This window comes from Engystomops pustulosus, chromosome 1, assembly GCF_040894005.1.
Source record: "Engystomops pustulosus chromosome 1, aEngPut4.maternal, whole genome shotgun sequence".
In the NCBI taxonomy this organism is placed as follows: Eukaryota; Metazoa; Chordata; class Amphibia; order Anura; family Leptodactylidae; genus Engystomops; species Engystomops pustulosus.
Window position 1 is genome coordinate 203,923,542 of NC_092411.1, and position 12,370 is coordinate 203,935,911.

At 37.5% G+C, this 12,370-nt stretch overlaps 1 protein-coding gene across 2 annotated transcripts in view; it reads left to right on the plus strand.

The window, feature by feature from the left end:
* BANK1 (B cell scaffold protein with ankyrin repeats 1) overlaps positions 1 to 12,370 on the plus strand; it is a 242,187-nt gene that overhangs the window by 88,023 nt on the left and 141,794 nt on the right. For both annotated transcript variants that reach the window (XM_072118549.1, XM_072118558.1), the window contains exon 7: positions 4,417 to 4,613. In XM_072118549.1, coding sequence (XP_071974650.1) covers positions 4,417 to 4,613 — 197 coding nt within the window. The remainder of the gene's footprint in view (positions 1 to 4,416; positions 4,614 to 12,370) is intronic.

A 12,370-nucleotide genomic window follows, 5' to 3' on the forward strand; every position in this document is an offset into this window, starting at 1 on the left:
TTACAAAATATGATATGTCCGTTTCTTTATCTTGGGTTGTGCATCAGACAATTCCCGACGGATATTTCACTGATCTGTGGCTGTGGAGACTGTTCATGGGCTGTAGGTAGCGAAGATCTAGCAGAAACATTGCTAACGTTTTTAGCGATTTAAAGACATCCTAACTAAAAACCCTTCAAACCTTACAGAAATCCTTTATATGTTTAACAGGACAGCTACACCCTTCCATAATTTAAAGACTGCTGCAAGCTGAATTGCTAACACTACAGTGCAACACAAAATAACTAAAAGTGTTAAATACTTCCATGGGGCAACTTTGCAGCTCTCCCATGTGCTTTTTCTATTGGCTTACAGGCTTACTAATGGTTATTATCTATTAATGCTTGACTGTGCCTGTATACAGGTATATGACATTATATGGTACAAGGGATCTGATGATCACATGTTCAAGCCTTCTTTGGGTGATAAAAAAATGAATGATTATTTTCTATTCTCGCATAATACAGTTACTTCAGCAACTGTTTTCCCCTGTTTATTAGAACCGATGTAAAGGTTCATTTTGGATTTGTTGATATTGCTGTTTTGATGAAACGAACATAGGAAATTTCCCATTTGCTATATTGGATTCTTGAAACAGTGAAAACAATTAAAGAAAATGATTTGAAAAATGAAAAGATAAGATAGAATTTAGAATAAAGATAGAAGATTAAGAATAAGATTCAAAATGGTTGTTTTGTCAAACTCTTGAATGAAAAGTTATTTGAACGTTGTTCATTTCCAAAATGTTATCAATGACAGACTGCACTCCAAAAATGATCATTTCCCTCATTAAACAATTCCCTCATTAAAATTATTTTAAAAGCCAAGCATGAAATATTAAAAAAGGAAAGATTTTTGGTATATGGTAATACAATACAAATTCAACGTTGAAAAATTATCATAATACAAGTTTCAGAACAGTTAATGTTGCTACTACTATAAAAATTATGACTATAAAATTACTATAAGATGTAATAAAAAAGTGTAAAAATATTAAATCAGAAGTTTCTTCAGTGTAACATCACTAGTTATATATTATTGTTTTTGCAACAGTCCTTGAAAAGAGATGATCAATGTCAGACACAAAAAATCCAATAAGGGTTCATCTATTTATCAAGAATTTTACATGTAAAGAATACATCTGTTTTGTTTCTTCTTTCAATGAGGACAATATATGATTCACAAAGACATGCTAATTTTTTGTGATCCTTTTCCATGAACATTTCAGTATATGCATTTTAGATGAAGGAAAAAGTTTCTCATGTAAATGACATTATAAATACAGGCAGTCCCCGGGTTACATACAAGATAGGGTCTGTAGGTTTGTTCTTAGGTTGAATTTGTATGTAAGTCGGAACTCTATACTTTATCATTGTAACCCCCAGCCAAATTTTTTTTGGTCTCTGTGACAATTGGATTTTAAAAATGTTGGATTGTCATTAGAACCAGGATTAACAATAAAGCTTCATTGTAGACACCTGTGATAACTGTTACAACTGTTTATTGTAGCCTAGGGCTAAAGTACAGTAAATTGCCAACATCCAGAGGTCCGTTTGTAACTAGGAGTATGTAAGTCAGCTGTTCTTAAGTAGGGGACCGCCTGTAAGATGAAAGAATATTTACATTACATGATGTATTAGTCTACTACTGAGTGTTAATTTAGGAGTGATAGAATAAAAGAGAGAAATTAAAAGGGTAATACCACACAGGACTTTTATTCTTCTTTTACATTCTTATTGCTGGGGCCCCACACCTGGAAACACCACAAATTACTAGAATGGGAGCTCCAAGCCTCCCTTTTCCTGTGTACTAAAAGAATGCAGTGAGAAGATGTTTGGCCAAAATGATGTTACCTTGTTGTTTGTGCCGATCTATAAAGTCCATAAATTTGGTCAGAATGACCTTTCATGCTGGCGCAAGATGCATTAGAGTTATTGAGTTGCTCAAGTTTCCTAATAAGTCTGTCCCACTCTGTGCCCAATAATTTAGATCCACACCAGACCCTAACTGACTTCAACTAAAATTTGCACACGTTTCCAGGGCAACTTATAGTAAGTCTGACTATATAAAAATATAAAAGTGTTAAAAAAAAATTATAATTGTATTGACTAACCAGAAAATTACATTGGCAAGCTTTCAGAGCACACTGGCCCCTTCATCCGAACAACTGAATAACTGAGAGAATATGTGAGAGATGCTTTAACAGGATAATTACTACATGAGGTTTTGCATTGAGATTTTAAGAAACTTCTGTCACACAATGGATCGTAATAAGGGTGATGGCTTTGGTGCACATGAATCTGGATATAGACTCTTGAAGGGAATGTGTCCATACAAAAAGCCATAAATCCAGGTGCTATAGTGAGTCCTTTTGTCATTTATTTTATTTTGAATGATAGCATCAGCTTAAATTCACAGGGATTTGTCTTTTAGTCATTATTTAAGTGACTCTTTACATTTAAGACTTAGCTGGTTTGAAGAAGTGTTTCCCCACAAACATCTTCATCCTTTGGCTTATGGTGTGTCTTTTGGTGTGATTTGTTGAGTTCCCCCAATTTATATATTATTATTGGGGCACTTTGTAATATCATGTACAATACACTGGAATATGTAGAGGATAATGTACAAGGGATTTAATAGCCTTGTTGTATGTTGGGTTTGTTGGTTGTGCTTGTTGATGGTGATGAAAAGTGCTCATCTCTACTGTTAGTGAGAGGGAATCTCTGACCAGGATATTTCTCATGTTTGGTGGCCGTTTGTATGCAAGCAGAGGAAAATCTGGGAATATTTTCTTAAGCCTGTTGTCTTTGTGAATTATAGCTTATTCTTCTTTTTGTTTATAATCCAAGAAGCTGCTCATTGGAATCCTTGCAATTCTGTAGATTTGGGGATCTATGACCAGTGGATGATGTTGTGGAGAAGTACTACTTAAAAGAACACGTAACTTAAGGGAAATATTCCCAGATTTTGGCTACATTCACATTCACGTGTAGGCAACAGAGGGGAGGAGGGGATGAGCGCCGCTCACCCTTGCCCCTCTTCATAGTAATATATGGTGCACGGTGGCGTATTCAGGTGAAAGATAGATGTCGCACGTCTGCTGCACCGTTACGCTCCCATAGGCCGCTGTGCACCCATTGCCGTGTATGGGGGACGGATATACGCCGTATATATGTCGGCCATGTATAAATCCCCTATACGTTCATGTGAATATAGCCTTTAATGTCCTTGCATACATACAACCACCAAACATTAGAGATATCCTAATCAGAAGTCCCCTTCTCACCACCAACAGAGACGGGCACTTTTCCTTTGACAAAAATTCACACTTCCTGTACAATACCATGGTATGTGCTGTAATTTATGATGCTTTGCATGTTAAAAAAGTTTCTGAGAGTATAACTAAATTCCAGATGCAAATAGAATATTGGTTAATATTTGAAAAATAATTCCTTCTAGTTCAGTATGTTCTAGTAGTGTTTACTTATTAAAATAATCTGTGTGTTATGTTGTAATCAATCATTATGATGTCACAATATAAAGGTACATTCACACACACGTATGCCCACCTAGGCGCAGCTGAGGAGGGCATAAGTCAAACGCGCTGAAGAGGAGGAAAGGTGAGCACTGTTCACCCCTCCCCTCTACGTAGAAAACAGAGCTTACGACCGTTCTTACAGCCGAAGATAGAGCATGCTCTATCTTTTTTTGCACTCATGGCCCGGAATGGTAACAACTCGTTATGCTCACTGTACCAAGCCCGGCACCATAGACGCCTATGGGGGACATATATATATGTCCCTCATACATTCATATGAATGTACCCTTTTTGAGCTATCTAGTATTTGGATGATGCCACAGTGACCTGTGTTTTCATTTAAAATCTTTTTTTATAGACTGATAAGGGAGTATTTATTGTGTCTCTTAGTATATCTGGGTTGCGGTCTGCTGGCAGGGGAAAATGAAGTGGCAGTCTTAATAAATTCCCCCCATAATGTCACAATGGACAACCCTTCCCACCCCATAAAACCCTGCTCTCCGCCATGTCACACCCCAGTTGGCATCCAGAAAAACAAAAAAATGGACAGAAATAGGGTCTGTTTTATGCCTTATTTCTTGGCAGACAAAGCATAATAAATATCCCCCACAAGATGTGTTTCAAGTTTCTGAAGAACCATTCTGACCCCCAGGAATCATAAAATAGAGATCCCCTATTATAATCCCTTAAGTAAAAACAATTTTTGCCTTTCTATTTATAACTATGGGACTAATAGAGAGTACAGTGCTCAGTTATTCCTGGAAGTCCCACGGAAATAACAGACTCAACTACTCTTACAGGACACAGTTATTTCATCTTGGTTTATATTTGTTTTTCAGGTGGCAGTCCAGTAGAAATACCTACATTACTGCACTGTGCTGCAAAGCTTGGACTCAAGGAGGTTGCAAAGTTACTAATGCAAATCCCAGCTGCCAATAATATTTGCAGAATTACCAACAAGTATGGGGATGATCCAGCTACAATGGCTGAAAAGTATGGGCACGGAGACATCCAGGATATTATTCATCAACTATCAGTAAGTGTCAATCACTGTATCCATATGCTTATTACAGTTAAAAGGACATCTACCACCAGGATTGAGGATTGTAAACCAAGCACACTGACATACTGGTGTGTGCCCCCTCTGGCAGGATCTGCTCTTATTTTAGCTTCTTATACCCTTGTTATTACAAAAAGGTGTTTACAACTATGCAAATGAGCCTGAGGGGCTCTGGACCCCATAGATGTTAATGGAGCCTGGAGAACAGATTGTTAGCTATAGCCTGCTCCAGAAACTGGCGCACACAATTCTATGCTAAGCAGGGCCTGTCTGTCTGGCCATTCACCTTATATTTGAGACTAAAGGGGTTGGGGGGTGCATCAAGCACTAGCATTTGATAAATCCCAGCCTTTGTGGTCATTTCCTCTTTTTTTATTAGTTTTTTTGTTAATGTTCAACTGTGATGCAAACGGGTAGTGAGTTTTTAGTTTTAGTTAGATAGTAACTTGAATAAAATAATAGATTTTCCCAATCCAAAGGTTTCAAATATAAATCCATTTAAATATTATTGCTATGATCTCACCAACTTGTACATGAACTTCATACTATTTTGGTCATAACAGTTGAAGTAAATAGCAGTAAAAAAAATTACACCTCACACACATTGGATGGTCAACTAAAAAACCTAAGGTTTGATCAACGTACATCTTATTTGTGCCCAGCCTTATATAGTTTACTGTGTGGGGATAAATATATAATTGCAGGTGGCTCAGATGGTGGACCTCATGCTTCAGAAAAATGGCAGCCACAAGTTCCCCTTATGTCTTGTGGATTTCTGGTTTTCAGCCATTCTGTTTACCAACTGGTAGTCTTACAGAAGTCAATTGAGTCTAGGGTGAAGCTTCATCTTTTTCTCCATTGACTTTTATGGGATTTCTGGATCCGAATACAGCACTGCTGAAACCCGGAAGCCAGAGCAGTTCCAGGGACATTTGCAAACTCCCATTCTGTTGTTTTCAGGGGTTGCAACAGCTGAGACTCCACTGCGAACATATATTTATCCCAACATGAGGAGAGAAAAGAACTGGACCGCACATCCACACATGATACAATGATCTACTGCCGCTAGGCTACATTATATAACGAACTTGAGGTTCTTAGTTACATTTTGATGAAATTGTATAAGCCCACCAACCACTTCAAGGTGACCTCTTTTTGGTGGGTCCCTACGCTATTGTGTGCGGCATCACATGGCATCCACCACAGAGACCAAGACCTGGTTGCCCCCCAGCACCCGTACTGGCAGGCATAGCCCCCATTGCTCCAGGCCTGGGCCCCCACCAGCACCGCACCACAGAAGAGGCGGACGCCATGCAATACCGCACCATGTGAACAGGAAAAAGGCTCACCATGTGTGAACAGGTGTTGAATACTTACTGTTCCATGTAGTCTCAGGCACTAGCTGAGAAGAAGTAGGCGGCCCCTATATGCAATTTGAAAGCACCTGGGTCGAATGGGGTGGAGTGCTGGTACCAGGCAAAAAAACAAAATAAATGAAGAGATAGAATATACTGAACCAACATGAGGAGAGAAAAAGAACTGGACCACACATCCACACATGATACAATGATCTACTGTCGCTAGGCTACATTATATAACAAACTCGAAGTTCGTAGTTACATTTTGATGAAATTGTATAAGCCCACCAACCACTTCAAGGTGACCTCTTTTTGGTGGGTCCCTACGCTATTATGTGCGGCATCACATGGTGTCCACCATCTCCGCAGCACAGCGCCGACAGGGACCAAGACCTGGTTGCCCCCCAGCACCCGTACTGGCAGGCATGGCCCCCATGGCTCCAGGCCCGGGCCCCCACCAACACCGCACCACAGAAGCGGCGGACGCCATGCAATACCGCACCATGTGAACAGGAAAAAGGCTCACCATGTGTGAACAGGTGTTGAATGCTCACTGTTCCATGAAGTACAATAAAAAAGAACAAAACACATCCTAAAATGTGTGCCCTGAGGTATGACAGCTACGGTGACCTCCAGCAGTAGGAGGAGGGCAGAAGACAGGGGAAGAAAGAGTAGCACCTAGTGTTGCAGCCTTACTCAGGCATCAACTCATCTGGTCAGGTCTTATGCTGCAACCAAGGGGCCCATATTTTGAAGAATGTAGTTTCCTGCAAATTTTACTTAAGAGTTCTTCGATGGTAATAAATACTGAAGGTGAATGTATTATCTTTCTTTTGTCCTCATGACCAGCATAGTCATCTGACTCAACTTGCAGTACCAGTAATGCATTAGCAATGGTAATACCAATGGTGGTACCTATTGATAAAATATCCACTAACTTATGTATAAGAGGACTTCCCTACTGTAATCTTTAAATACTTTATTTTTTTGACAAATGCTCCATTCTGGCATTGGATACAGTGAAGACATTTGACAGGGTGGAGTTTTCTCTGTGGAGTGATAGTACATTTTGGTATCATTCAGGGTTTTATAGATTGGATTAAATGTTTGTATAATACACAAACTACAAGGCAAACTGCACAAGTTAGTAGGTTGAATAATTAGAAAAGTAATAGAGCACTAGTTAGATTAACGGAAGGCACGGTGGAAAATGTATTTGAACTTCTGGAGGCAGGTACTTTTAACTTGCAAGAATTTAAGAAATCAGAAACACAAAAATGGGGTATATGGAAAAAAATTCTTATTATTATGCAGGTTTTTGATAGATACTCCCCTATGGCTTAATCATAACCTACCCGACTTGTTTAACCGTATAGTGCATTATAAGGTACATGTATGTCGAGTAATATCATCAGTTGGCACATCCCGCCCTACATGTAGGTCTTAGCGATTACCTAGCGATCAAATGATCACTTTGTTCATGTCCCGCATTGGAAAAAAATAGAACAGTAAAAAACTGTGAAAAAATACCCATCTGATATAAAAATAAAATTTCACATTAATAAAAAGTAAAAATCACCACAAAACTCTATAAAGTGGCCCACATTTATCAAAAACAGTGCAAACTGCACTAGGTACAGTTTGCCTGTGAAGTGTGCAGGATGCAAAAAATTCATGAATTGTGGTGCATGTTCTTCATGAATCTGGCACTGCACTGCTGCCAATTTTATTTTGTGTAAAGAAAAACTTATGTCTAGCAGCAACCAATGTGGATATTAAAAACATTTTCTTCTTATGACTAAAGCCCGAGGGGCTGAAACGCATTGATCTTATAACTATGCCATGTTTTGAAGCCCGTATGTGAGAAGATTTTATTAATAAAGAGAAGAAGAGAAGAGAAGTTTGTCTCAGGAGTGTCCGTACAGAAGTGAAGAGCTGGTTTATTGTTTGGATTGTGATTTTTTTGTGCACCTATAACATGAAGTGTGCATCAAAATTGTGTTGGATACTGCATGTTAAATGTGGCACACAGTCCAACTGTGTACCGGAACACCCTTTTCAGTGCAGAAATTTTTGCAACAAATGTGTCGCAGAAACTTTATAAATACATTGTGCATGCAGTTTGCACTGAAAATAACATGCAAAAGCAGACAAAAAACTGGTGCATCGACTTCAATAAATGTGGGCCATTGGGTCTTACCATGTCCTTAACGACCCATACAATAAAATCCAATTTTTACTAATCTGTACAGTGAACGCCATACAAAAACCCAAAAATTACAAAAATAGGCCAACAAGAAAAAGCTAAAAACCCTAAACCAGAATTAATGAGATTCTTATCCCCACCAAGAAAGAGTTAATAAAATCTCTTCAATTAGCTATTTAAACCCTCTAAATGATGTACCTGAAAAGTGGATCTCAGATCAGAAAAAATAAGCCCCCATGTCCACATTACAAAAAAATGTTTATAAAATGTAAAATATGGCAATGCAAATCTGCTGTCAATGGCACTCCTTCTTTCAATGGCGCTCCTTTTTTATGTAGAATGAAGGTTAGGTCCAAATCTTTTTGCTATTGATGTAGGGAATCTGGTGTATATTTCTTACATGTTATATAGAGAAGCTCTATTACTTTTGGTTTATGTGAAGACATATTTGATCATATATCCAAAGTATACCCTTCGATTCAAACAGCAATGTTAGGTCTTATAGAGGACAGTCATCAGGACCAAAGTCAGTATAGTCTACTGCATGTAGGACATATTTGTATTGTTAAAAAATGGGGTAGTAGGGAGAGTCCCAATATGATTAAATGACTGAGATTAACAAGCAAAATAAATCAATATAAGGGGATCTGATTTGCCAGTCAGAGGTCAAAGGGTATAGATACATGGCGGGACATCTGGGTAAAATGAAAATAATTTTTTTTTTCTCTACTAGTGACATAAATATACGTCACAAAGAGGGCTAAATGGAGAAGGCTCACAGGCTATTCCCTATTAACCTGTTAGTTGTTGTTGCCAAAGATGATCGTTTTACATAAATAGCAGCTTCACAAAGGTGCAGCCATATTTCTGCCAATCAGCGGTCAACATCAGGGTTTTTGATTGGTTGCAATGACAGCTCAGATCCTCTGAGAGGCTCAAATGGCTGCCAACAATATCTTCTATCACAGCCTGCTGGAAATTGTTTTAAAAATATTTTAAAATCACCCCCTTTCTCTAGAATATAAAATAAATAAACAGATAAAATCATAAACATGTCAGATATCACTGCATCCCAAAAATCCTGATCTATCAAAATATAAAAACAGTTATTCCCAGTGGTGAATCCCATAATGGAAAATAGCACCCAAATGACCAACTCACCATTTATTCACCATTTTACAATGCAATTTTTTCATAAAAAGTGATCAAAAAGTCGTACAGTTCCAAAAATGGCAGCATAGCGCTGTAGATGTTATTGATATTTAAAGATATTTAAAGCAGAAAATGAAATGACCTGGTCCTTAACTGATTAATCTGTATGATATTTTAACTGTGAAATATGAAATATACAGTGAACTGTCAACTTCTTTACTGCTTGTTCTTTTGGATTTATAAAAATTACATTCAAAATAATCTTAATACCATTATATTGGAAATATTGTACAAATTTGGCATATATCCTTTATTGGTCTGTTTCACCGCTGAGGCCAGTGATCGGCTGTAGCAGACACATAGAAGTACAGCATTTTATTAGTCTGATGGTGACCGCCGAAGTAATATTTAAAATACAGGCAGTCCCCGGGTTACATACAAGATAGGGTCTGTAGGTTTGTTCTTAAGTTGAGTTTGTATGTAAGTCGGAACTGTATATTTTATCATTGTTATCCCAGCCAGAACTTTTTTGGTCTCTGTGACAATTGGATTTTAAAAATGTTGGGTTGTCATAAGAATCATGATTAACAATAAAGCTTCATTACAGACACATTTGATAACTGTTACAGCTGATCATTGTAGCCTAGGACTAAAGTACAATAAATTTCCAATTTTCAGGGGTCCATTTGTAACTAGGGGTTGTATGTAAGTCGAGTGTTATTAAGTAGGGGACCGCCTGTATATATTTTTTTCAATTTTAAAGAACTTTGCAGATGGTTTTATTTGATTAAAGGTATTTTCTATGAATTAGTAGCAATGGCCTGATGCAGCATCTTCCATTCAGTTTTATGGGAACCTTGGTTGTAACAGCTAGGTGCCCTTACTGTAACTGCTTTTGGATGCTCTCTGCTTATGATGAGCCAAAACATGGTACCCCAGCCCTCACTGTCAGATTTGAATAGCCATCATTAGTTCTTCCTTTAGATCTCAGACTGTTCCACTAACTTGTCATATGGCTTCTTCTGTCTTTCTAAGGAATTTATTGTAGACTAGATGATTCAGTACACAAATCAATATCATTTTGATTGAATCTTGACTTGTACTGTTAGGAAGATGACCCTGTAATACACTGGTGACCCGTGTATCGGAGATCACTGTCTACCAGACTGTTAACAATTGCTGTAACTCTCATTCTTGACTAATATCCTAACAGACTTTTAGGTCTTGGACTTGGGTTTATACCATACATAAAATCCACAAAATGCTTTTCACTTCCATAAAATAATAGTTCAAAGGTGTAAGTAATGTTCTAGATATAATCTTTTATTTTTTTCAATAGGATGATAATATTGCATGATAAATGACCAGAATGATGGATGTATCAGTATTTTGCAGCATGGTTGGTAGAAATGGCCTGCCGCTGAACAATTTATGTGTTCTGATGCTTAATTTGTTGTGTATTGACAGTTATGTATTCAATTCATGTTTTTAATTATTCAAAGGTCATAAACTGCATATTTAAACAGCCTTTAACAAATGATTGAGCATGCCACCTCCAAAGCATTTTATCAACCTTTATGTAGTAGGACGCTCCTAATCGTATACCGTGTGCGACTGGCTTCTTTACTATGTGCATATCTAATGTGCTTAAACCATCATTAAAAAAACATTCTGCTAATATTTCACTTATCATATTTCCAAAATTAAAACAAGTATATTTGAAAATGTCTATCTTATAGTTATTACTATCCTGATTATAAATCTATAATACACTTGATACAGATGCATGCATCCTAAAAGAGTACCCTTCACTAAGTACACAGCACTAGGTGACATAAATGATTTTATTGCAACAATGTCATTATTTTAACCCATTCAGGACCAGCATTTTCTATTTTTTTGTGTTTCCATTATTATTGCCCTTCTTCCACGAGCCATATCTTTATGATTTTTACATTTCCAAAGATATATGTGTACTTGTTGTCTGTGGGACACAATATACTTTCTACTGGCATCATTAACCCCTTAGTGACCAAGCTCATTTGCACCTTGATGACCAAGGCCTATTTGTAAAAACCAGCATGTGTCACTTTATCTGGTTATAACGTTAGAAAGCTTTTACTTACCCAAGTGCTTTTGAGTTTGTTTTTCTGTCACATTTTGTACTTCAAAATAGTGGAACATTTTGGTTGATATATTTAACATTTACTTATGAAAAAAGGTGAATTTGGTAAACATTTTTAAAAAATTAGCTACTTTCAAATTTCAAAATGTTCTGGTTTTCAAACTGATAGTCTTACTACCCAAATTAGTTACTAACAGACATTTACCTTATCTCATGTTTGTGTTGGCGCCATTTTTTACGACAGAAATAGAACAGAATTCTCTCAAATTTTCAAAAAAATTTCAGTATCAATTATTTGAAGGACCATTTTATTTCTATAGGGGTTTTTAAAGTTCTGTTAATAGAAAGCCCCACATATAACCTGGTACTATTAACTTCACCCCTCAAACTATTCAAAACAGCAGGTAGGAAGCTTGTTAACCCTTTATGTATTTTACAGAAATTCAAAAACAAAGGTTTGATTTGGAATTCACTTATACTTATCACTAATAGATTCAATTAGGCACAAAATTTACCAACATAAACTGAATTAAAGTACAAAAAGCATTTAAAAATATATTGTGCAGTTTTTGAGTAAGAGGAAACCCCATATGTTTATGTAACCCACTGTCAGGGCACATGGCGGGAGCTGAAGCGAAGGAGCCATTGAGCTATTGTAGGAAAAAGGTGTCATGATTAGAGATGAGCGAACATACTCGTCCGAGCTTGATGCTCGATCGAGCATTAGCGTACTCGTAACTGCTCGTTGCTCGGACGAGTATTTCGCCCGCTCGAGAAAATGGCAGCTTCCGCCGTTTTGCTTTTTGGCGGCCAGAAACAGAGCCAATCACAAGCCAGGAGACTCTGCACTCCACCCAGCATGACGTGGTACCCTTACACGTAGATAGCAGTG